Below are 27,158 nucleotides of genomic sequence, written 5' to 3'. Positions count from 1 at the left end.
TTTAAGCATGCTGGTATAGTAAAGACTTGGAAACATGCATCATGCCCGTAGCCAGCTGGGGTTTGGTTCAAATCACTGCCAAAGGTCCAGAATTTAAGTCCGTTTTTTTTGTATTCATTATTATCATCCTTTACAGGAGTATTACATGCGCAGCAACTGACGTTATGCACTCATAGCAAAATCTGTGAGGCCAACGACATCCAGCTGGATAGTGAGTATGGGGCGAAAAGAGCAGGAGAGACGGAAGAGAAAGCAGCAGCAGCGTCATTGTTGCAGAATATTGAACATATGTTCAAAAAGACTACCAAACAGGGTAAGGTTGTTATATTTACTACCTAACCTAACAGTTAAGATAGCTAACGCTAGCTATGTGCTAGCTAACAGTCGTCAACCCCACAGGAGCAGAAGGTATCTAATGTTTTTACTGTGTGTCTGTGTCTGTCAGGATTACGCAAAACTCCAAGACCGATTTTCACAGAACTCAGTGGAGGGGTGTAGCGTTATTCGTCCAGTGGAACTAGCTAGCTACAGTGACGATTAAGAAGGTTTTTACCCTGAATATGTGTGATGTGTGTTCCTCTGTGTCGGCGCTCCATTCACGTGTGTGTGTGTGTATGTTTGGACTGAAAAAGGTGGTACATGATCTTGGTAAGCAATTTGACAACATTGTAGTAAATATTTTCGGTGCATTAAAAAGCGTGCTCGTTAAGATACAAGCAGACAAGCTAATCCAGCACAAATTAGTGCATAAAAAGTCACCAAAATGAAGTATTTGAACCTTCCTTCCACTAGGCTGGCTACGGGCCTGTGTATGCATAAATATCCTACGAATTCTGTTCTATTTCTTTGTGTAGTTATTCAATTCATTCATACCAAGTCATAGAACATCATATAGGCAACCCTTGAAATTGCAGTTCGAATATAGAAATTACATTTGTTTACACACAAAAAGGGGAACAGAATTGCTAACTGCTGTTGACAATGTTTTTACTGAACATCACTAGAAACCCTAACAAAATTGCACAAAAATAAATGATCAGTAAAAATCTGTTCTTGTTATTCGCATCTAACAAACGTTGAACAGACAGTTGAGACAAATCACTCCAGATCAGTAAATCAATTTCTGAAAAGACTCCAAACGTTCTTTATAAAATCAACTTCATACAGTGTTCCAAAATATTAAGTCTAACACTATTAGAAAAAACAATTGCTTCTCATATTAACACTAGAAATCTTGTCTGGGTTCACAGTTATTGACTAAACTTTAGTCAAAACATCCAAGGGGGACAGAAAAAAACTTTGCATCACCTGCATATTAGCTTGAGTATGTTTTTTTTGGTACAAAATCATTCTATTAATGACAATGGCATCGATATTTTGGTAAACGCTACACAGAAGCACATTGGGAACTCAATTTGGGCAACAATGTATACTTCATGTCTGCATTCTGTAGAGTCCAGATATAACAGTTAATTCGGAGAGAAAATAACACTTTGTTATACAGATATGTTCCATACCTTTAATGAGAAAGGCAGGCACTTTCTTTTTTTTTTTTTTTTTTTGGCAAAAACATGTAATAATCTGGAATTAATGTTCACATTTTAATGCCTTTTCTCCTCTTGATGGCTGGGAGGTCAGGACAGCATCATGCAACTTGGGAGTCGACAGATTTACGCATTTTCTTCTTGGGCTGCGAGATCTCATCCTGCTCTTGGTCCTCTGGTTCAGGGCAGGGTCCTTCAGTTTTCAGTTCAGGGAATGTCCTCGCAGGATACAGGGTCTTTAAGTGCTCTTCAAAAATCGAGGACAGAGTTTTCCCCGCACTTGCAACTTCAGAATCTGTCTGCATGTTGGACAAAGACAACAAAGTCAATTAGTCAAGGCAAACGTCTTGCATTAACCCAAATTGCAGTTCCTGTTTACCACACACACTTATTTTCCTTTGCAGCAAGACTCAGAATAAACAATCATTCACTCACATTCAGAGAAACAAGAGAACCAAATGCAGGAAGTTAGTTTCACGATTATACAACAACCTTCCAGAAGGGTTCAGATCTCTTGGACACCCCTACAATTCGCAGTCTGCTGTTAAAAGGCTGCTATACCTCATTAAATTCGGCACAGTTCCTGAAGATCAGTCTGACGTCCGCAACAAATTCCTCCGGGGTGCTGTAACACTGGCCTTGTCTCGCCTGCAGTTTGTCCTTCACAATAGATAGATCCATTGGGGTCTTAATGATTTCATAGTAATCTGGCACAATCTGAAAGAGAGAAAAAGGCCATGGAAGAAAAAAGAAAATGCATCAGAGCTTGTTAAATTCCAATAGAAGGATTAACATCCATAGACAGTAATTCAGATTATAAAATGAAGTGCTGTGTAATCTGAGCATTACAGATGCTTAGACTCCAGCTGCATAGAAGGGGAGATTATATTCATAGTGAGAGTCACACAGGCAGACTGACTTCTGGGGTTTTAGTGAAGGGAAGAGGTAGACCCATGCATCTTCTACAGGTATAAAAAGCTAACTTTAATGCACAGTATTATAAGGCAAGATGCAACTAATCGATTCAAATGTGTGTACAAACCAGTTTAATATTTTATTTAGAGTGATAATCAGGGATGGATATACCAATGCTACATGTTTGGGTACTTACTGATGGAGGAACAGGCTCCTGGAAATCAGCACTCAGCTCATGGCAGAAAAGATAGAGCAGAAGTCTTTCACATCTCTGGAAAAAGACAAGAACAGGTATAACAGCCCACAACAGTAAAGATGCAGCTCTATCTCTCTCAGTAGCAGAAATAGAGGAAGCGGCCCACTTTCCCACTTTGACCAGTTGTAAAATCCAAACATTACACAGAAGAGGGTTTCCTGCAAACCAGACAGCAGTGTTTATGGAGTGTAAAGCTCAATTTGTCGACATGGCATGATTTAACATTTTATCCAGCACTGCAGAATGTATTTGCATATGATTTTACACAGTTCCATTAACTTAAAAAAAAAAAAAAAAAAAAGTATAACCGTTATGGTTGGATTAGGCTAAGAATTAAATATTTTTAATTTAAAACATGGATGTAATAAAGCCCTTAAAGGGTGATTAAGTTTTCATACCCTTTTATCCAAAGGCAGCAATATCTTTGACGCTCCCTCCTTGACTTCTTTCGTTTCCGCATTGCTATCACAATCGTACTCGACCTCTGGCTTGGACAGATCCCGGCAGAATGTGCAAAACCACTCTCCACTTCGGAGAGAGATGGAAAATACATGAATTAACATGGTAGTCATATCACCCAATTACACTCCATCACAACAAAAAATAAAACTCGATAGCAATTTTCCCATAGTAATGAAATTGAGCTATTTTGTCCCGAAGACACAATCAACCGGATTAACATTTTGATCTAACCTTTCCCAAGGGAGATTATTAAATGTGTTGTGTGGGCATTTTTGCTAGAACATTTCCTGCAGTTTGATTGTCTAGCAGCAGTGCATTGCTAGACACTGATAAACAAGTATAGGGCAAAGAACAAATATTTATTACACTAAATGAATCCCCAAATAAGTTTGAAATGCAGGGTGTGAATACTTCTGATGACAACCGTATGGAACAGCCCCCTCTAGTGGCAGAACTAATAAACACAGTGGCCCTGCAGTGTAATTTGGTCATTACCTTGGGAAGCCGAGAAGAGTGGGAACATGACAGGTCAGGTGAAAGACTTTGGGGCACTTCTCACAGCACAGCAGCTCCCCCCCGTTCTGACACACGGCGCACCAGTCCTCATTGGGATCGTCCTCCAGCCCACTGCCCTTCACAGTCTGCTGCTCTTTCACAGAGGAGGGCGTCTGTGAAGGCCGCCGCTCTGCTACCATCTTGTTTTGGTCTTCTGTACTGTCTGGGACATTTGCTCTCACAGTAGACCGAACCTGAGAAACAAAATCAAAATGTGGGTTCACTCTGAACGCAAAGTTTCAGTAAATCAAAAAGACTAAGACTTAATATAAATAAAACTCTGCTCTTACCAATGTGACGTCATCATCGCCATCGGGTTCATCTTTCACCACAATCACAGGGCCGGGTGATTCTCCCTCTGTCTGCTTCAGCACGCCTGTCAAAGGCCGCTTATTCGGAGACTGTACAGATTTATGGGAGTAAGACCTGAAAATACAAAAACGCACAAAAAAAACAAAAAAAAACATGAAACTATCATGATTTGCTCTTAGATTTCTTATTTCCTCTGCTATTTCACTATTGGTAAAAAAAAAAAAAAGGCAAAAATATATTGAAGACTTTTTCAGGGGATTTACATCCGCTGGAAAATTGCATCCATATACCTTCAATGCCATTGCTGAAGATTACCAACACAACTTGAGTAACTAAAGTGTAACTATGCAATACTAAAATAACATTCTGTTCCTTTAAATCTCTCATATATATATAAAAAAAAATATATCAGAAGTGTTAGGAAAACCTACTTCACAAAGACAGACACAAAGAATAAGTCTTACCAAGCATTGACCTCATTGGGAATGGAAATTGAGGACATGGGGGAGTACAGACTCGGGCCTGTAATGCGAAAACAATCATGCTGTTTTACAAGGTGTTTTAGTTCGTAAAATTACTTTAAGTATCATTATTAATACAGTTAACCAGTGAGATCCCTTCACACAAGCTTTTTAAAATAGTCACGGTCAAACATTTGCTCAGTGTCTTTTCTTTCTATCATGTAACGCTTTAATTCACAGCAAAAGGAAAAATGGATACAGCTGTAATTCAAACAAACGGGCTGTTTTTGAAGTGATATTGTTTAAGAGCTGAACACTGATAACCCTAGAACACAATGCAGACATCCATGGAGTTACAGTCTAAACTTCACACTCACTCCAGCTTAAACAGATCCGGGCAACCTGAACCTTTTATTTTGTCTAGACTGAATCAGTGTTTCTCAAACTTGGAATTTACATAACTGATGGATAAGTAGCATTTAATGAACAAAATCAAGCACCAAATAACATGGTTTCAAATTACGAAGATGACTAACTGTATGTACTATTCCTTCTGCCTCAGACAAACCCAAATCCAGGAAACAAAACAAACGCTAAAAAGTAAATCAAGTTAACCATCTAGGATGAGAAAGAGAGGAAAATGCTTCCAAGCTGAGCACAAATACATATATTTTTATGTAATGTACAGTAAAGGAATCTGAACATCCCAACAATAAAATGAGACCAACAGTTCGATAGAGCTCGAATTTCAAGCTTACCATTTCTGTCTGGGGATGAGACAGATAAGCTGTGAGATGGGACTGTTCTAGACATTAATGGGCCACTTTCTCCCTTCCTGTTGTCCAGATATGTAGCTTCCATCCGGTTTAACTGAATACAGAAGAATGAAAGGCAACATTGGAGATTTGCATTGTTGTACAAGACTTTGGAACAGTAGCATTGCTTGGTAATTTTCAGTTATCCTGGAAGTTTCAGATTACATCTCCCACTTTAAAAAAATTTTTTTTATGAAGAAATGAATGGCAGGGAATAACTGGACACAATTCATGTACAACAACAAAAAGTTTAAAACTCAAACCAAAAATTTCAGAGCTGCCTCTCTAACTGTCAGTTTATGATTGAAGCTTTACAGTTAAAATCATAGCGATTAAGATCACTTTTTCAAGGGAGACGTGCGTTTCTGATAGTGGGTGTAGTTTTAAAAAGCCAGCTACTGTGGGTGTGCTTCTGGGGGAGGGGTAGTTTCAAATAGACAAGTGCAGTGGATCTTCTTTCAATAGATTGTTTTCAATGATAAATGTTTGTAATGAAATAATGCTGGTCCTTGGAACAGCCTGTGGCTTCAATCTGTTTTTATTTCAACCAAAACTGATTGTCAGATTGTCTAGACTTATTGAGCCCTTCATTGAACTATATTCTTAATGAGCTTTTAGATTTTTTGTTCTTCGTCCTTAATTGTTGGTTTTGAAAACACTTCTTTAAATATTTTGTTGCTAATACGCATGAACATTCGCTCTCATAACGGTACAAACAACTTTTCATAGGTTATCAATTCATGACACACATGCACAGGTGGGAATTCAAATGTACAGGACTGATGCTATTTTGTAATGCCAAATCACCTGCTAATAGCTGGAATTAGCATTTTTTGCAAATACATATTTTTTTTACCTAAAGGTTTTGATTATCTTAAGTGATCATTCCTAAGTAGAATAATGGATAGTAAGTTCAGTGGACTGGGATTGTAAAACAAGCTTTTTCCAAAGGATCTTCTTACAGTGTCATGTTATTTTCCTTTTTTTTTTTAACTACAGATTATTTGTGAATGTCAAAAACAATGTCTTGAATAGGAAATAAAATGCTCTACATTGAGCATGGTCATGATCTGAAATGAATACCTGTGATCTTACTTACCTGTTGGAAAACTGAATGAGCTGTATGGCTGCTTGTACTTGGGTTGGGCATCAGGCGTTGATGACTCTGTGTCTGTCGGGGATAATTCTGAAAGACCTCCATTGGTTTGGGTGGGATGCTGGAGCTGCTCACGACCCCCCTGAGATTCTGAACATTAATTAGACGAGGAGGCTGTGCAAAAAATAAATAAATAAATGCAATTCAAATTTAAAAAGTGGATTAATGTAGTTCTACTGGAGGAGCTGCACTGTTGATGTGCCTTTGTCACGTGAGTGGGGGGAAATTAAACGTGCCACTCAGAAGTCGGGAAGCACAATTCATTTATTATTAAAAGTACTTGCATTTCACTTCACAACATGAAATACTAACAAATTAAATGTGCAAATACATCTGTGACCTTTATGCTCTCATGGCACACTGCAAAGGAAGGCAAGACATGCAAGCAATACATTTGAAAGGCAAACAAAATGCCTAGAAACTTGTGCCCTTAATTGTATTAGGAGACTGGAAAAGGTCAGGCTTTTTTCATATTGTTATCAATGTTGGCGAGACCAAAGGAAACTCATGTGCTCATTTCAGAGCCCTATTGTGAAAATTCACACTCCAAGAGCCAGACATTAAATCATGAAGAGAGTGAGCAGGAGGTGGGGAAAGGGAAGCAAGTGCAAAACCAACTCACGTGATGAAGGAATCCAGAGTTCTGGGGGGCTGCGGCGAGACTCTGAGGGGCTGGACCTTGCGTGACAAACCTGGGGCTTTGCTGGGAGGTCATTGTAGGGCTCTGAATCTTGGAGCCCTGCATGCCCCCTGGGGGAGATCTCTGCATGTGTTGCGCCTGATGCCATTGCCAGGGAGCGGGCTGTTGCTGCTGCTGCCGCCGGGCAGTGTGGTGAGCCAGGCGCTCCACCTGCATCTGCAGCTGTGCCAGGGTGTTCTGTGGCAACAGTCGGGAGTCGCCCGGTTTCTGACCGGCATGGTTCAGCATCATTGGGGCATTTGGAGAGCTGCTGTTCTGGGCAGGAGGGCAATCTATCACTAGAGAGCCTGAGAACAGGAAGAAGGACAATTAGGAGTTAGGAAAGGAACTAAAGAGCAGAACCTCCACAGTAGTTTTCTCCTAAATACTTCCAGTACAACGTGCCAGGCCAGGGAGAAAAAAAAAAGGACCAAGTCTAAAACAATGGTCTACAATTTTAGAAAAGCAAACCTTGAAGGTCTGAGGCGACACTTAGAAGAGGTAGACTGGAGCACACTGGATACAGATTCAGTCGGAAATGAATGGTTATATTTTAAGAATATACTACTTGAGGCTCAGGAGAAATTTGTACCAGAACTTAGCAAATTGAGGACCAAAAAAACATTGGCCAAAATGGTTTAATAGAAGTTTGCCAAAAAAATATCAAGAGAAAGAAAATGATCAGGAAAGCAAAGAGGAAAATGGAAAGAAATATAGCTCTTGGAGCTAAAACTAATGCAAAGAGGGTTTTTTTCAATACTACAACACCAAAAGGAGGAAGTGAAACAGATAAAGGTCAAAAATGAAATCATCTTGGAAAACGAATAAAATGTGGCAAATTTTCTAAATGAGTATTTCACAGAGGTTTTTAAAAAAGAAAAACTGGATGCCACAGGTTAACAATCAGTCCAGTCAAACCCTAAGAGAGATCAGGATAAATGAGGAGGAGGTACTAAAGGGACTAGCAGAATTAAAAACAAACAAATCACCTGGGCCAGATGATATATTTCCAACAGTACTTAAAGAAATTAGGGAAATTATTTATAGGCCACTAACTCAAATATTCCAGATAACACTTAGAACAGAGGATGTGCCAACTGACTGGAAGACGGCAAATGTCATACCAATCCACAAGAAAGGGGACAAAACTGAGCCAGGAAATTACAGACCAATCAGTCTAACCTGCATTATTTGGAGATATAACTGCACAACTGCATTACACCATACATAGTCTATTAGAATTGTTTGAACATGCAACTGCAGCTGTAGATCATATGAAAGAATATAATATGATATACACTTAGATTTTCAAAAAGCTTGATAAGGTTCCACACCAAAGACTGATCCTCAAATTGGAAGCTGTAGGCATTCAGGGTAATGTAAGTAGATGGATTATGAACTGGTTGATGTCTAGGAAACAGAGGGTGTCGATTAGAGGAGTCGCTTCTAACTGGAGTGAGGTTGTTAGTGGAGTTCCACAGGGATCAGTATTAGGGCCTTTGCTTTCTCTAATCTATTTAATGATCTGGACTCTGGGATAGTTAGAAAACTTGTCAAATTTGCAGTTGATACTTAAGTAGGTGGCTCAATAGATACAATCTTGGCAGCACAGGTTATTCAAAGGGACTTAGATAATATTCAGTTCTCTAGAGGCAGTTCAGAGGAGAGCAACCAGACTTATTCCAGGTCTGAAGGGAATGTCCTACTGAGAGACTGAGGGAACTGAACCTTTTCACCATGGAACAGAGGAGGCTACGTGGGGACTTGATTCAAGTCTTCAAAATCATGAAAGGCATCGACCACATCAAACCAGAGGAGCTTTTCCAGATCAGCAGGGACACACGCACCCGGGGATACAAATGGAAATTGGGCTTCAAGGCATTCAAGACAGAAAACAGGAGACACTTCTTCACACAGAGAGGCGTCACAATCTGAACAAACTCCCCAGCGATGTGGTTGAAGCGACAATTTGGGAACATTCAAAAATAGACAGGATCCTAAGATCACTTGGTTATTAATGGACACCAAACGAGCACAAAGGGTGGAACGGCCTCCTCTCGTTTGTAAACTTTCTTATGTTCTGATGACAATATATTTTTGGGGGGACCCCAGTGCAAGATTAATATAGCACTCTAGTGTTATTAACCAACATTAATATAACTAATTAACTATTTGTTTATTTACCAAGTAATTCAGAAACCTACAGAACAGCAACTGTAAATATAGCAAACATTTATATACATTATACAAATCATGCACACACAAACTTACACTGAGGTTTTTTTAACAACAATAATGGTAATCAAGTAAAGTGTTCTAATACCAGAAATCACTGATTTTATTCCAAATATTAAAAAGTATATTCTTTTTAGGCTCTGGGAGAATTTCACTGTGAATCTCAATTTAAATGTTTTTCGTATTGCCTCAGAAGCACCTTATAAGAGTACAGGATATTATTCAAAAAAACATTTAGCATTTTTTTTTTGTGCAGGTTAATTTCTACATTATAATGGCTGTAATTAGACAAAACACTTAAGGATCTATCACAGCATTGCCCAAACGCTTTTTAACATTTAAAACCTTACCGAGATCAAGATTCTTGGCCCAAAAGGATGGACCCGACTGGAACCGGACCAAACTTTGGGGCACAACATGCATCTCACATTTAGCTCGCAACAGGTTTCGGATTTGATACAAAATCTGAAATAAAATGCACAATAATGATTAAGCTAAATTAAACAAAGTGCTCTGATAAATGTATCTAGGGCTAAATGCATCTTTTAAATTACTTGAGCTATATCAATAAAATCTAAAATTAAATTGAACTCTTGGATTCCTGCCAGTACTATAAACCATGGGTGTTGGAATATACAATTACTGTAAAGCTCGAGTTTTGCCAAAGTCTTTGTCTTCAGGATATGAACATTTTATGTGGATTTCAATCTTCAAATCTAATTTAAGATGAAGCATAGTCTCTATCACTCAATATGAATGCAATTGTACTCTGAACAGCTAAAAATTTAATTTGAGGTTATTTTATTTTTTATTTTATTTATTTTGTAGGCAAAGGTATGAACCAAATATTCTTGCCTTTTCCTTTGCTGTCTTTAAATCAAAACATTTCTGGTCAAGAATAGCGGAATTGTCATTTTAATTTTTTCCATTACAGCTGGCCTCTCACATTCTTGGGTAGACCACTTGAACAGTTATAAGTTATTTAAAAGCTTCATTTTAGTTTAGAGTTTAAGTCAGCCTATGTCAGGACTAGGTCTATGAGCAAGGGCCTTTGTCTGAGATGAAGATTATAGGAGTAAAAATGTATGCTCTGGTATATATATACTCTGCAAATTCAAGAATAGTCAGGGAAAGTATACCAGGCCAGTACGGTACACTGCATATCTATGATCAGCCTTGTGCTGAAGATATAACCATTGAGCCTGGTTGTGGGTGGAGCAGTGGGTTGGTTTAGAAGGGAATCAATAGTTAACCACAAGTGTTCACCACAGATACAAAGACTTAAAATCAGCTAGCCAAAATTTTGACACATTACAGAGAATCAAACAACTTCAAGGCAAAGTCAACAGGAATATAGTGAAATAATATACAATGCATATTGTTCTAAACAGAACCAGATGTCGTGGAGCGAGCGTCTCTCACCAGCCGTTTGCTGTACAGAAGTGCAGTGCTGCTGCTGTTAGATGTTGCCCACTTTGAAAAGTTCATAACATGCTCCAGTTGTTTAGACAGAGAGTTGATCTCTTCTTGGTGCTTCTTCAGGTTTGCCTCATGTTCCTTCACGAGGGCCTAGAGAGAACAGTGTGAACAACACCAAGAAATGCAGTGTGAAACCAAGATCTGGGCTTCCTGTGTGACATTTCAAACCCAATTACTTACTACAGTTCCAATGATTAAATCCACATTGGAGAGAACAAAATCGGGCTGCTGGATCAATTCCAAAGTTTATAATCCTTTGTTGACTAAAATTTTTGCCTTTAAGACATAGGTAAAGTTCCCACTTATTGGAAGCTCCCGAAAACTAAAATCACATTTAGAAATTACTTCTGACATTTTTCTTCCTGCATTTAAGCATCAAACAGAAATATTTGAAGTGAGTGAATGTCAGCAATGTGAAAGCAAGCCTCTCAATATTGTTATTGTGGAAGTGGGCAGTGTTGAAATCACATCAGACTTTGATTTCCCCTCAGGCACACCCTGAACAATTACACAAACTTGTCTAAATAACAGCAACACAGTTTTAGTTATTAGCCTTAGCCTTAGCCCTTTAGCCAATTTGTCACTTAAAACACAGCATTTACCAGGACTGAAACTAATAAGAAAACTCAGATGAAGATGAGCATTTGTTGTTACCTTTCAGGTTTCTAATACTACAGGCCAATCAGTAGCACTGATGTGTCAAATGTTTCTCTTTTTAAAACTAACTCCTTTCCCTTTCTTACGTTCTCTAACAGTTTTGGATAGATGCAATAGATTTTTTGTTGTTGTTAAGCTGCGGAGAAGCAGATGGTTTAATGAGTCTGTCCTGTGTGGGTGTTGGCAGTGGTTTGAGAGTGGCAAGAGCCTCAAGCCAGTCATGAGGGGGGCGAAAAAAATACATTCACTTTTTATCCCTAAACAGTTCACAAGTACCTACACTGAACATACTAGGCGATTTCAAAAAAAGGCTTGAGGGAATAGAAAAAGCTACAAGTGGGCACAACTCACCAACAAGAATGCTCTGCTCATTTCTTTATAAACCAAGCATCCAAGAAAAACAAAATCGAACTTACCTCCAGCTGATTGGTCAACCCCTTCCCCTTCCTCTTAATTTCCATTATTAAAGTACATATCGCCAAGCTGATTTCCTGCTCAACTGCCTTACGATTTTCATCAACTTTGATAAGTCTACAAAGGAAAAAAAAAAAAAAAAAGTATAGACAGTTCTGACATCATAAAGGTCAGCTGATTAGAGGCTGAGAAATCTACACTTCCAGGATAATCGTATGGGAGAAAGTGTTTCATTCAATGATCAGTTTAGTTCAGTGTTTCATTCAATGATTAGTTTAGTTTAGTCAATTTAGTGTTTAATATATATATATATATATATATATATATATATACACACACACACACACACACACACACACACACACACTCATAACCCCCCCCCCCCCCCCCCCAAAATCCCACAACGGGTATCAATTATTTATGTGTATTATCTGGTTTATTATACATTTTTAATTAAATTCGTGCTCCATTGTCACCCCCAATCTGGAATTGCCAATTATCAAACCCAGCTCAGAACCACAAACCCCCTTGCACTGCAGGAGGGAGAGACAAAGCACATGTCAACGGACTAACATACTATAAAACCCTTCTGCTATTTTCCACTTTGCCCATGTAAAATGGCACCTGCCTATCTATCAGTCGAAACGCCTACAAAACACAGAGGTGGCACCGCTATGAAGAGCCGAGTTTTCCCCAGATGGCTTCCAGGCTCTCTGCCTCAGTGGCTCCTGGCCAGTTGTGCTCCAGGCCAAAACTGCCAAAGGCATATCAGAGGTTTTTTCCAGTTACAACACTGGCTAGATCCATTGTAATATTATACTGAAATAGCCTGTTTTAAATTGAGCATTTCACAAAAGCACTGTGCCTTTTCAATTTTAAGAGTCATTAACATTAACAGGCTTTAATTATAACTGCAATACCTGTTCTTTATGATGTCTGACACACTTTCAACAACCTTCTTTTTGTCCTGTAACTGCAAAGTCATGCTTTCAAGACACTCTCTGTGATTCTTGCAGGCGTCTTCTATAAACTGGTATCTGCAGAAAGTTGGGGGGGGAGAAAATTATTACATTGACAGCAACTGAGCAGGTGCATGACATTTTTAAAAATACATGTTAAACATTAAAAATAAAAGGATCATTATTTCTCAGCTGAATATTGCTTGGATCAAACATACAAGTTTAACAATAGAGAAGACAGCAGCCAATGTACTTAAATGTAGTGGAGTGGCACTGGCAACATACAGTTAAACCAGCAGTGTTGGCAGGATAGCAAATTAAATTGCTTTCACACTGGTGCAGGTTCCTCCATGTGTACAGTCCTGCTGGAGAAGCTGGTTATGAATGAGGATCACTTTTACCTTTTCATAAAATGTGATACTGTAAGAATAGTATAGTACAGTTAACACCTAATTAATATATTATATCAATCCAGAACTTATAATTTCTCAACTTATTTACAGTATCTGAAAATAATAAGTTGTAGGATAGTAAGCATGTTGTAGTAAATTTAATTATTTTAGTTATCTGGATGTGAGGAAAGTAATGAATGTACATTATGGGTGAGTATATGTTAAAATATCCAGCACTAAAAAATGTGAACACAGATTTTTTTTATATAGCAGAAAATTATTTTAATTCTGCATTTTCAGCTACACAGAGGAACAGGAGTTTGTAAAATATCAACCCAGTGAGATTAGTACCAACACTAACTTATTTCCAGTTAGTTATTTTTGAAGCAAAGGTCAGATGGTTAGCAAAAGACAAGTTCAGGCAGGACAAAACCTCAAAACAGGAGGGATCGTTTTGTCACTGGTAGAAGAGTAGTAGTCAATGACCTACTGCTGAGATAGGCACTTCACTGAAGTCTCTGTTTTCACCTCACAGGAACATCGAGTAAACTGAGCCTGTGCCACTATCAAAAGCCCATCATGATCAAATATACGACTAGTTGTTCAATAACATAAAAGCTTATAGTACTGCATTATAATGACCTTAAGATAGCCATCATCATGTGTCCTTGACATCTGCCTACTACGTTTCAAGGTCTGTATGGAAAATAAACTGATAGTCAATATTGATCAACTAAATACTTTTCAAAATGGTTTCCAATAAAACAAATAGTTTGGCCTTTAGAATTTCATCCTTTGCGGTACCTGGAGTCAATTACATTTACAGAAGTAATTTCAAGGGATTGGCTGTTGTGTATTGAACAGTTTATGTAATTGTATAGCCCCATTCAAGCTGAAATACCAGCAAAAAAAGGAGGCAAATGCTGCCTGCATTACCTATTGCATCCCCATTCACACTGGCTTTGAAAGCTGGCAAAATGCCATTGCTGCCTTAAAATAAAATAACTTAAAACAAACTACCATCAGTGTACACTGCAATGCAGTCTAACACATGTGCCTATGTATTGAGAAATTCTACTCTGCATGATTTATTGGTATAGAACTTCTGACATCTGTTAGCATTACATACATCATCAACCTGTTGGTTCATCAATAACACTCAGAATTGCTGCGACTACATTATTTTCAACCTCCACCATTTTTAATGACCCGGTCCATTTTTCGTTACAGTCACAGTCACAAGTTGTTGGTCAAAGGTGGCTTAACCTTGTTGTGTTGTGGTCAAAACGCAAAAACACACCCCTATTCTGACTGCTTACGCCAGTTCGTTAACATACTGTGTCAACAACGCAAGGTCATTGAAGACTTGCCCCATTCACACAGACAAGTTACCGCAAAACTGCTAGCATTTAGACTACATCCCGAGGTGGAAAATTGCTGGTGTCGATATGCTGGCTTTCAAACGGACCTTGCCAGCAACAAAATGCCATGAAAAAGGCTGCATAAATTTCTGTGTGGATAGGATATGGTAATGGTAAGGTATTAAACAGCAGAAGTCACCTGTGCTCTTTGTGCTCCAGGAGCTGACAATCCCGACAGGTAAGTCTGTCACAAGTTTCACAGAACAGTTTCAGAGGCTCCTTCTTGTGGACGTGGCAGAAAACAGGCCTCTGATTAGACACACACACAACTTCTGTAATACAAAGATTTTGCTTATTTACAACAGAGATAAAATAAACTAGATTGTTCAAAAAAATATATTTACTTAATATGACTTACTATATCAAAGCGCATAATCCATTAGCGAGAGAGGCTAAATAACACTTTGGAAGTGGCAAGAGTTGCTATTTCTTTGTTTTAAATCGTTAACTTCTGTCTTAGATCAACAGATTCATATAAATAAATTAATGATACATGAATAATTAAAAACGTTACAGTCTAGCATCGTAAAAGAAGTCTGCAGTTAGAAGTGAGCAGTGTACCTGGAGACACCTCCTCTTTCTGTCTGATGGTGTGGTCCTTGGTGAATTTGACTCTCTGATGCGCCTCAATGCAGGTCACGCACAGAAACTCCACACACTCCACACAAAACCCAGTGGCTTCGGTGTTGTCCTCACAGCTCGTGCACACCTGGTGCTGTAAGAGAAATGTCAGATTTCAACAGACAAAAATATATTTCAGCAGACTGTTAGGAAAGGCCCGAAAACCAGATTTCTCACAACCAATATCCCAAAAGACAAAAGCATACAAAATGTTCCTGTACAGAATTCATATCACAGTATAAACAAAATATGTTTGGTACAGCTCAAAGTAAATATGAAGGGGATCTCTTTTCATTCATGAAGCACCCAGCATATTGTGTTCAAAAGAACTGATAAAGTGGTGATTCTTTAACTCTTCTCCCTCTCCACATCTCTGACCTGTAAGAGTAAAATCAGTTCTATCAGGCCATAAAATGCTTATAAAAATGTGATGTGTTGTCTTAAGTCCACAGTTTGGGTGGAGGGGGATACTACACCTTCATGTGAAGCCATCATTGAGGAGATAGTGGCCTCAGACACTTAGGCACCGTCTTGACACGTTCTCACATAATAAAACCTGTGGCTTTGTTCTGGAAGGTGTCAATCACCCTCGCAGCATCTCACGATCAAACAGGACAGGAGGGCATAAAATCTGATGACAGCTACCAGATGAGTAGCCAATCAGCAGGTGATGCATCAATCCCATGCGAGACCAACCAATGAGGAATGGAGCACGAGGGCCAGTCTTTGCTCGTATTACCTTTCCTTAAAATGCGGTGCTCAAAAATAATTCTTTGCTTCGAATACAATGCCCCATTAATGCCTCGGTTCCACTGGCTTAAGCATCCGTGCCATGCCGTGCCGGACGAGTCCGTCCTCAGACGCGTCCCAGAGCTTTTTTTGCAAAACCAGGCCGTTGTGAAGTCTGGACGCTTAGCCAGTGGAAACACCCGTTTAAGCGTCCGGGGCCGGACGCGTCCGCCAGTGGAAACGAGGCATAAGACTAAATGCAAGTCTGTGATTCATCCTGCTCGAATCTGTGTCACCGAAGTGTGTCTGCGCAGTACATTGTTCAAGCCTAGCGTTCTGGCCTGACCCCCAGGATAGCACCTAGTTTGAACATTTTCAACCATCAAACTGAATTGGAATAATTGAGTCCAGGAACTACTCACTCTGCACTATAGACTGTTTGTCCTCACTTCCACAGCAGAACATTTACTTGCCCAGAGAACTGTGTACATGGGGACCCATCAACTTATTAGAAAAATCTCCTTATTTGCACAATCATCTTTCAGATTGATATTCGAAAAAGAACTTGGCATTACTGAATCCTCATTCCTCATTTTGCAGATATACTACTGACTACTAATCTACTATCACTGACTTGATAAAGTTAATTATCTTTTACTTAATTTATTTTATTTTAAATCATATATTCTTCTATGGTAACCTTCACAACAAAATATTGTCATGGCAATTTTATTTCAGAAATGATTTATCTGTGAATGTGCAAAATTATATTTTGGAAATAAATGTATTTGGCTTTGAGCATCACATTTGCTGTCCCAACACGCGGTCTGCGTTACCATGGATACCCGCCAATGTAATCCAAGCAAAGCAAAAGGTACAGCAGCTGTAATACGAATATTTATTTTGCCAAGCCTTTGACAAACGAAGCATGAAATGGACGTGTATGTTCAAAAGTAACTGTGATGAATAGCACTTATTTCATAAAAAGCGAGCTAAAGAACTAAACATTAACTACCAATAAGAGGGAAGAGGTAAATCTGTTAAAAAGAAGTAATGTTGAGAAGGACTGGGGGATTGTACTATTGAATTAGACATTACCATGCAAATATTTCAAGCTTTCTCAGAATAACCATGACTTTCTGACATACAGACAAACTTGGCATCTTTAACATAGCATTGTCTATCAGCTCAGTGATCTCTTAATTTTTCAAGCAGCCCATCCATTTAACTATGAGTTTGCTAGACCTCATGTCTTGATATCCGAGATGTCAATGGAGGACTAATGCATTCCTCAATATCAAGAGGTTTAACATATATACATCACGAGGGAGGGGGGGGGAGAGAGGGAGAAAAAAAAAAAAACAGTTTTCTCAGCTGTAAAGAGATAAATCAACTGTTTCAAGGTTGGAAAGAACTTGATTTTCACCATTTCGAAAGTAAATTGGTTGTAACAAAGTAGCATGTCTAGGGCTATAGAAATAAATACTAACACAGTGTCCATTCTAGGCCAGCAAGACATCATCCTCACTGGAGTCAAGTCTCAGACATCCCCCACTCGGGTTTCGTGAATCAATAGCTCTATCACCACTGCTCAAATCAATCGCCAAACCTCACCTCTCCTGCAGTCAATCGTCAGACCTCAGACCTCACCCTTCCTCACGTCAATCAGCGAACATCAGACCTCATTCCTTCCTCAGTCACTAAGCAGACATCACCCATTCTCAATACTCTTTAATAAAATATCAGGTTTTGCAGCAGAGTAGTTTAAACTTGCTCTGCAAATGATTAGTCCTGTCTAAGTTCATTTTAAACTAATATTTTGAATTCCGTTTCCTTAACTTGAGTACCGTGTGATGTGTTGCAATGAAAGCATACTAGAGTTAACAATAACTCCGTATTTTTTTTTTTTTTGTATGAACACTACAGGTATGGGGATGATTCAGAATGAAAATATCCAGTAGATAAAGAAGGGCACTATTGTGAATTAAATACATTCTTGTAGCATATACCACCCTTCATTCCAATACAAAATAAGGGCTCAAGGTCAAAAAAAAAAAAAAAAAAAAAAAATCCTAATATAGTGTGTTTACATTTTACATCTTATTTGAATTTTAATTAAACTAATGATTTGTATTACAGTCATGAGGTCAGGACAACTCCAACCCTAAAACTTGTCATCTTCCAAATTTAATCTCCCTAAACAAAAGGCATACATTCTGTGAAGGAAGCACCTGAGCTGAGCTGTTGTGCAGTGTCCTGACAAACGGTTACGAAAGCTGAAAAGGGCTGCTTTCAGCAGAGAGATTTTGCACTGTGCTGCAAAACATAACAGAAACCCATTCTTAAACTATTCAGGCCAACCACATGAAAATGATTAAATGCATGAAGGAAGCAATGTTCAAATCAAACCCACACACAATAATTTGTCACTGATTACAAACCAGCAATCCTTCTTAGTGGGCAAACACAAAATCTACTAATTTCTACAGTGTTTCAAATACTCAGTGGACCAGCATCAGCTGAACAGAGAGCAAGCAGGTAGAGCACAAGACTGACTCTCTCATGTACAGAACTGTGTAGCCATTCAAGGTTTTCCCACTCAACAGCAGAATTAAAAAATAACTTAATAGGTGATCAAAGCAACAAAAAACTCATGCAGCTACATGCTTTAGATTTACTAAGACCTTTAGCAGTATAGTTTGAGCCATTGGTAAGAAGAGTCAAGTTTAGAATGTGTTTTTATCTAAATTGAATGGAATCCAATGCCATCATATCCTGGATTTTTTAGGTGCTGGTAACCTGACCTAAGGAATTCAGTCAGTATTTGCACTTATGAAATCATCAGGCTGTTGGCACAGTGTTTAAAATAAGCATTTACTGAAAGAAAAATAAAGAAATAAAATAAGTCTTGGCAGCTGTAGCATTGTAATAACATCAGCATTGGCCAACATGCAGCAAAAGTTTAAACTCTACATCACATTTGAATTTCATATTCTCCACCTGAAATTCAGTAGAACTGCAGATACCAAGAAGAGATAAAGATATTAAAATAGACATCTCATTACACATGCTTTGGTGGTAGAATGCATGTATGCTTTACACCATTAAAGTAAAAATAACAATTTATACAAGAAATATTTCCACCTTTTGTGTTCAGGTTTTTTTTTTGTATTTTTAGTTTTTTCCCCAAGCAGTGTTGTGTTTTTGTTGGTCTTAATTCTTTGGGAGTTCATAATTCTCTGAATTCTGCAATTGATAACTTTCAGCATAACAAAGTGTATATGGGAGGATAAAAAAAGGTTATGTAAAATAAAGTATGTGATCATGTGCTTTAAAAACAAAGTCCTGGTGATGCAAGAGGCCACCGAAAGCTGCAGAACTTTAAGCAAAGTAAACAAAAAAAGTCTAATGGAATCCATCATAATGTGTTGATTATTGTTTCAATAATGATTGTGTCACACCAGCATTAAAGTGTAAATCACACAGTTTGGCAAAATAAAATGTGGAGTCCAGGTGGAGTGTCTCCTGTTGACTGAAATCATTGAACTGGGCTCCATGACTAAAATCTCACACTGAACCAGGACTTAAATCTATAAAGTCATTACTTCAGTTTTAAGGCTTCTGTAAAACAAATCATATTATTGATAAGTTTATATTATGTCTTGGAGTACTGCAAACACTAAATATTAGCATGGAAAGAAACCCAAGACTTTTTTTAAGGTGAAGAACTGTAATGTTCTGCAATGGCCAACTCAATCACCTGACCTGAATTCATTTGAGTTTTCATTTCACTTGCTGAGGGCAAAACACACCAAGAACAAGCAGGAACTGAAGACAGCTGCAGTGCAGGCCTGGCAGAGCATCACCAGGGAAGAAACCCAGCATCTGGTGATGTCTATGGGTTCCAGACTTCAGGCAGTCATTGACTGCAAAGGATTTGCAACCACGTATTGAAACTCACAATTTAATTAATGATTATGTTAGTTTGTCCAATTACTTTTGAGCCCCTAAAATGGGGGGGACCACATATAAAAATGGGTGTAATTCCTACACTGTTCACCCCATTTTGGATGTTAATACCCTCACACTAAAGATGAAAGTCTACACTTAAAGCACATATTGATTGTTTCCTATCAAATCCATTGTGGTGGCGTAGAGACAAAATGACGACAATTGTGTCCTTGTGCAAATATTTATGGACCTAACTGTACATGTCAATTCAATGTACACACCTGACTGGTCTTTTCTACAGTGCTGCTGGGAACTTCTACAGTGTCCTTCACAAAGAAGTTGTCCATCACGTCCATCTCCACACATTCCTGTTGGCAGACCGGGCATCGTATCACAGCAACTGCAAAAAACAAAATGGACAAAATGTGAACAACACGGCCACTACAATACAGATATGTTACATAGTTCTAAATATAACTTAAGAATCCCGGTGTCACTTAGGAGGCATGTTCATAATACAACTTCTTCCTTAATTTTGTGACAGTTTTTATCTCTTAGTAAAAAATGAACCATATTTAAAGGGTTTTAATTTCACTATTTAGTTCAGTTACATTCCACAAGTAGTCTGAATTTTACATTTTCAAAATATTCAAGTTTGAATATACATTCCAAATACTCGGTTCACATGCGCCACAATTCTTGTACACTGTGTTTACAGGGTAAATGGAGTGATCTCTGATGCATGCTGTTGAACCCTCCTTTAAAAACAGCAGATTTGAAATACAGAGAGTAATATATTTAACATGCCCAGCCTCAGTGGAGTCTTCCATAACAAAAAGTGTAACAGCCTTTATAGAAAACATGACATGTGGTTCTGTGGGCAGGGTCCAGTCATGTGCTCCCAAGAAGTGTTGCCTTGGGGTCAGGTCTCTGGCCTCTGGAACATTTGTAATTGTCTTCCTGGGGGAGGTGTGGGATGCGGAAACCAGGTGGATTCCTCTGATGTACTGCGAGACATCCAGTCCCACAGTCGTCAATCAATCACTATGATGGGACCTCTCCAGTCTGGAGAAACAATTAAGTCCACAAACATCCTAACAAATGAGCACCTGCTGGCTTCTATCCACTGTGTGTTCCTTTTATCATAGAGAGGAATTTCTAACAGACTATTGCTAGCCTGATAGATATGATTTGCTCAGTCTGTATACATGCTACTATTTCTAATGCTAGCATTAATATAAAACATTATACAGGGATTCTTCACCTGCAGATCTTGCTTTCCCTTGCAAAGTGATATTGGTTTTGTGGTATACCGGCCTGCTTTTATATGTTGGTTAGATTAGTTGTTATTTCCTTATTTTGTTTTCTTGATTTTTTTTTTGGTCGAGAGCAGCTGTTAATGGCAATTTTATTAGTTTCATTTTTAGTTCTAGATATTCAGTTGAATATTTTGGGAGACGGCCAGTCAGGAAGACTCAGTTTTTCTAAATAACATACTATCATATAGAAGATTACTGCTTTTGGTTGCTGGGCAACTAAGTGACGTCAGTGAGGTACCCCAAACTTTATCACAGGCTAATCTTTCATCTTCTGTTCTCTCTATAGCCTTGGACGAAAAAGTTTTTCTAAAAATCAGCAAAACACAACTATTGCACCAGGCCTCTCCAGAGCAATACACAAAGCTTAAATGAATACATGGGTTATACAATCTTGCTTAAACGGTGGTGGAAATATATTTTTGACATCAACACCCGCACCACTGGTATAACTCACACAAGAATGACTCAACCACCAATACCCCTGTGAAATGTTTATGAACAATTTTATTTCATGGCCTAATTGCGGTTTCTTTCTAAAATAAATGTGCTTTCCATTATTACCATTATTTGAACATACACATCCTTTGCATGGTTAGGGTTATCAAATATTATGCAAAACAAGTAATCTGTGACATTAGTCTGGATACAAAAATGTCAAGCTTTCTAAAATCAGACCGTATTGGTCTGTTGTCATCGTGCAAGCATTCTGTGGGTCCATCTCATATTCAGAGCAATCTCTCTCGTGTACTTCAAGACGTACATCATCATACTGAATCCTCTTTCTCTAGAGAATTACTTATTGACTTGACAGTCTGAGATATATCTTTTTTTATTATTATTTGGAACTATATATTTTTTTATCTAGAGACACTGAATTCTTAATTAACTCAGCTTAATACAAAGACCCTTTGCATGAACACTGAAAAGATGAAGACAACAATATAGGCGACCTCTCCCCGCTCCCACCCCTCTTCAAGTGTAATGCAGCAGATAAAACCATAGGATTACAAGCACTCAGTACACCACAGGAGTGGTTGTTCGACTGCAAGCCCACGAAACATTGGATTAGTTCAGGTTCCACACACTGGAATGGCATTGGCTGTTGGCCCAGAAAATGACATCCAATCAGAATGCTAAAGGTCCTCAACATAACACGTGACATTAAGAACAATAGTCAGCACACAGTTCGGCCACTCGGAAGCTCTACGAATTTTTAGCAATACTTCCCCAACCTAAATAATGTGGTGTTCCTTCCTCAAATATACTGACTTTATTGACAAAAATGTCCAGTCATGACAACACGTCAGAGCAACACTGTCCTGTATCAAATTCTCTCACTTGCTTTTCTGTGATTTTAAGCTGCTGCCTCTTGTGTCTTGTGTCTCTCTTCTTTATCCTCAAAAGCATGTCATGATTGAAGCTTGTGACCTCTTTAAATAGGTTCCTAGAGCCTGGAGTATGATAACATGGTTTTGTCTTGCTGTTTAACGGCCTCAGGTTCTGAACTGTGAGTCGATGAATAATTTCTTTGCCTTTCCATGATGCACCAGGTTGAGCAATCAAATTAAACATTTAAAACATTATCTTAAAATCGAACAGGACATTGTCTTACAAAATATAAATTAAAATAAATAAATAAATTGTTGGTTTTTAAGATTTGCATCCATCAAACGCTATACAGGTTAGCAATGCTTAAATGAAATGTGATCGATTCAGACACTATTTTTACACTTCCTTCATATCGCTATCTAAGGTAACAGAAACTGAAAACCACAAGTGAACAGGTTTAAGATTTGGTATGCATCCATTACAATGACTATAATATTGTAACTGTAGTAAAGCATCACACCTACAAGTTCAGTTTTCATGTATTCCACATAGCACATTACATATTACATTAATATTACACCTTTGTCAAATTTATATCAGAATTAGATCAATGTGATGCAGTGCACACAGTAATTGGCAGTGTTATGGTGTGTCATGGTAGGAAAGGCTTCAGCAAAAACTTATCTGATTTAACTTAGAGAACAGCAAAGAAAGTTTCTACACCCTGAACAGAAACCAGTGATCTACATTAATGACACTAGAATTCAGATCCATTTGAATTGCTATATATGAAGGCAGCCTAATAATTCACAATACATGCATTGCAATGGAGGACATCTTATGGACTAGAGTACAGTGCAGCAACTTAGACCAAGTGACCCATTTCCTACAATGTAGAGCCATGAGCCTTCTGTTAGCAATAGATTACAAGAAGTCACAAACTGTAATCTGATTACAGTAAGATTATTAGTTAAATGTAAATTAACTAAATGTATTAGTCTAATGCATTGCAATTCATCATAACTGTCATTACTATAAGGTGGAAAAGTGACACAAAGTTGAAGATTTTGCAGTTCCAAGTTCCAAGTTGCAATCACATTTGCTGCATTTCAATCAGCTATATAGGAATATTGTTAAACTAGGACATCAGTTTTACTCCATTAATATGTGTGCTTTTTCAAACTGATAAAAACATTGTCTTTCATAGCGTTCCAAAGTAATAAAGCTATGATAAAATATGTACACACAGAAAGAGATGCTGAATATATTATAGTTTTACTTTTGTAATGCAATGGCCAGTTTAATTTTATTGCAAAATCCAGAGCTGGACAACTGCAGCTGGGCTGGGTTTTTCCATATATTCATTTTAAAATGACAAGTACAACTGAATTACTACCCAGTTGTAAAACTTTATATCCTGTGTTTTTCATATCCTTCAAAATTGATCCAATAGGCTGCAGCTGATGCTAATGTCATGTTAAAGAAAATGCATCCAATAAGCTGCAAGAAGGACTTTGAGGGGGAAACAATAAAATAAAAGAAAACTCATCAAACAACACTATTCCAAATTAATAAGACAATGAACATTGGAGATTGTGTTAGCATGTATACTGCATAGCAGGTTTGTTCATTTTAGATTGGACAGAATGCAGGGAATTTCAAAATTGGTATTTCTTTCCTTGATGGGGTTGCTGGACAGCCACTGATGATCATTTGAAACATCACCTCCTGCCTAATGCTGCACAGGAACTGTACAGAGGTTTCCTAAGGACTCCTCTTGGCATGCTATGCAAAAGTTGATCTGCCTGACCTATTTCCTCAGCTCCAACACCCATGCAACAACAAAAAAGTGTAGGCATCAAGATCATGCTGTGCCTGGACAATAATGTAGATTAAACCCACTGAATATAGGCTACATGGGCTTTATGCCACCTTATATGACAACAAATGACAATTACTCCTTTTTACAGGTTCTACAGCAGGCAAGGACCGGTAAGTAGCGCTTCCATTATGGACACAATTTGCGAAAAAGTAATATTATTCTTAAAACCCCTCTTGTGTTTTGCATATGCTATTTATGCGTGTAGCATCATCGCGTTTCCAATCAAAGTTGTCTCTTTAGTTTCTTCCTGTCCACGAAAAGGGTGCAAAGCCTACAGTGGCCAGACAAATCTCAACTGGAAATTAAAAAGGAATTAAATAAAATCGACCACAGCAATGCGATGGTGGTGAAATAACTTCTGTTGCATAAAACGTGGTGGTGCAATAGCAACCAAGTTCTTCTGTCAAGCTATCCAATGCTTCAAAAGTAGGTGTCGTAACTACTGATACACATTTGTATGTTGGTGCAAAGAGAGAACATGCACAAGCAAAAAAAAAAAAACTCTACACGCCATGCATTTGTATTCGCCAACAAGTTTGGGAAGCACTTGCAGCTTCACAGACTGGCTTTCTTTCCCCTTGCAGTCGAGCACGTCTACTTACTTGATCTTGCTGCATTTTCCCCAGGAAGAGAGGTGTCTCTCTTCTCGGGCAGCATCAGATACCTGGCCGGTGGCGGCAGGCATTTCTTGCAGAAGGAGTGCAGGCAGGGCAGCAGCCGCGGCTCTCTGCTCTGGAAGCTCAGGGTGCACACGGCGCAGGTGTCCAGCAGATTCAGGGAGCTGCGCTGCTTCGGGCTCTCCTCTTCAATTTGCATGCTTTCGGCTTCATTTTCCACCACGATCACAGAGTCCTTGCCAGCTGCTATTTCTGTGCTTTCCTCCATGGTTTCATCAGTCTATACCGATTTATAACACTGCCAAATTCCCACTTTTTAGGCGGCTATCGTCCCCCGGTTCAATGAAACGAACGATAACAACACGGCTCGTTAAAAGTATGTCGTCCCCCGGTTATTAAGTTTCCAGTGTAACAGAACAAGACTGAAATCTTGCATCCGTTTCGGTCCCGTTACTGTCGCCACACAAACGACAAATCACGTATTACTGTCGCCAATTCAAAGTGCAATCCTCGGTGTTTACCATCCTCTTGTGCTTCACGTTTCCCGAAGCTTGTTGTATCATCACACAGAGGCAGGCACGTCACTCTCCATCTTTCTGTACACGGTTCGGCGTTGATCCCGTCACACCGCAAAAACACCAAATGCGCTCAAAATGCAATTAAAAGCTGTAATTTGCAGTCATCTAAACTCCAGCTGCCATGTTTTGTCGGCTGTAACACCAATCCCGTAGGCCCTCAACAAACACAGCAGCGGCGCACAGACACACATTTCCCAGGGTGCTCTGCGAATCCTGCAGCGCTGCGGTCGCGACAGTGGGTGGAGACAAATGAGCCGCTGTGCAGCCTGGGAGAAATAATTGCTCATTTGAATCTTTAATTGAGTAGTGCATGTAAATAATAATGTAAACGTCCAGTCAGACACACAAATACACATACTTGAACAAAATTATTTGGTTTCTGTACTGGGTGGGACATTTAATATTATTATTATTAATAATCAACATAATCATAATAGGCTAATAGTGCTCATAATACATAGTGGTAGTAAGTATTTACTTATGTAGAAGTTACACTTGTATTGGTGGAAAGTATATTCGTTTTCCTTTAACCATTCTTAATGTCCATCTGCAAGATCAGGTTTTGGATAAATCAAACTTCTTGTTCTTGATCTGTTTAATGTTAATATGTAAAAATGTATGTAAATGTCATAAAATGTAAATATTTGTTGGCTCAAATATATAGTAGATATCTTGATATATTTTCTTTTTTTGTCAACTTTGAGCATGGTTCAGTGTGCATTAAAGCAAGAAGTCTAGTCTTACAAGGAAAAATATCAATGTAATATAAGTATTCAATATAAGCTATGTTGTAGAAACTTGTGTAGCATCCGGGACCGGGGCCAGTCGGAGGAATATTTCAGATGAATGATTGTTCATAAAATAAATTATAATACAAATAATTAAAACAGTTAAAACTCAAAAACATACAAACAACCAGTGAGCAGTGCAGGCAAGAGGAAGCAGTGAGGATTTAAAACAAATATTTCTTCCATTCCCATTTCCATTTCCCCCACTCCCTTCCCACAAATTAAGCAGTGCGGAGTGAGAAACGTGCAAAAACCATCATGTCATTATGATAAAGCCTATGGTGTCAGGGTGATAACAGGCTGTTGCTGTATTGGAGAATGGCAAAAGAGATACGTTAAACATACTTACATTCAAGCTCATCCATCCATCCATCCATTATCGAAACCGCTTATCCTGGTGAGGGTCGCGGGGGCATTCAAGCTCATTCAAACTCTAAATAAATAAATCAACATATGCATATCTGCTGTACTATCTTTCCCTATTAACAAATGTGTGGTCTACAGAGGTGGGGGGGGCGGTAGGGGACAAAACAACGTTAACAATTGAAACGTAGTAGCTCAACGCAAAACAATGTATATGACTGCATGCGTCTTGTTGAGTGTAATTGCTTCAGACCCTATAGGCAGCATAT

The 27,158-nt window shown here is 38.5% G+C and overlaps 1 protein-coding gene across 1 annotated transcript; it reads right to left on the bottom strand.

Moving 5' to 3' along the window:
• Positions 1 to 970: 970 nt before the first annotated feature.
• On the bottom strand, positions 971 to 25,965 carry trim24 (tripartite motif containing 24). The gene is made up of 18 exons (XM_066724302.1): positions 25,146 to 25,965; positions 20,295 to 20,413; positions 15,274 to 15,427; positions 14,852 to 14,984; positions 12,861 to 12,977; positions 11,943 to 12,057; positions 10,813 to 10,959; positions 9,741 to 9,855; positions 7,099 to 7,463; positions 6,420 to 6,590; positions 5,264 to 5,375; positions 4,509 to 4,566; positions 4,023 to 4,158; positions 3,673 to 3,926; positions 3,114 to 3,243; positions 2,656 to 2,730; positions 2,106 to 2,261; positions 971 to 1,843 (listed from the first exon to the last, which is right to left on the bottom strand). The coding sequence occupies exons 1-18, from the start codon at positions 25,426 to 25,428 to the stop codon at positions 1,646 to 1,648; spliced, it is 2,838 nt and encodes a 945-aa protein (XP_066580399.1). The 5' UTR covers positions 25,429 to 25,965; the 3' UTR covers positions 971 to 1,645.
• Positions 25,966 to 27,158: the final 1,193 nt, after the last annotated feature.

Source organism: Amia ocellicauda, chromosome 15 (assembly GCF_036373705.1).
Source record: "Amia ocellicauda isolate fAmiCal2 chromosome 15, fAmiCal2.hap1, whole genome shotgun sequence".
NCBI classification, from domain to species: domain Eukaryota; kingdom Metazoa; phylum Chordata; class Actinopteri; order Amiiformes; family Amiidae; genus Amia; species Amia ocellicauda.
The sequence above is the reverse complement of the archived record's forward strand: the minus strand, read 5'-3'. Positions and strand labels throughout refer to the sequence as shown.

What these genes read in the sequence shown, in the direction of transcription:
- trim24 (XM_066724302.1), bottom strand. Translation starts at nt 25,428, where the DNA reads ATGGAGGAAAGCACAGAAATAGCAGCTGGCAAGGACTCTGTGATCGTG. An exon ending in GCGATGATGACGTCACATTG is followed by an intron (nt 3,927 to 4,022) that starts GTAAGAGCAGAG and finishes TTTGTTTCTCAG; the next exon opens with GTTCGGTCTACTGTGAGAGC. An exon ending in TGCTGCCTTTGGATAAAAGG is followed by an intron (nt 2,731 to 3,113) that starts GTATGAAAACTT and finishes GTCTTTTTCCAG; the next exon opens with AGATGTGAAAGACTTCTGCT.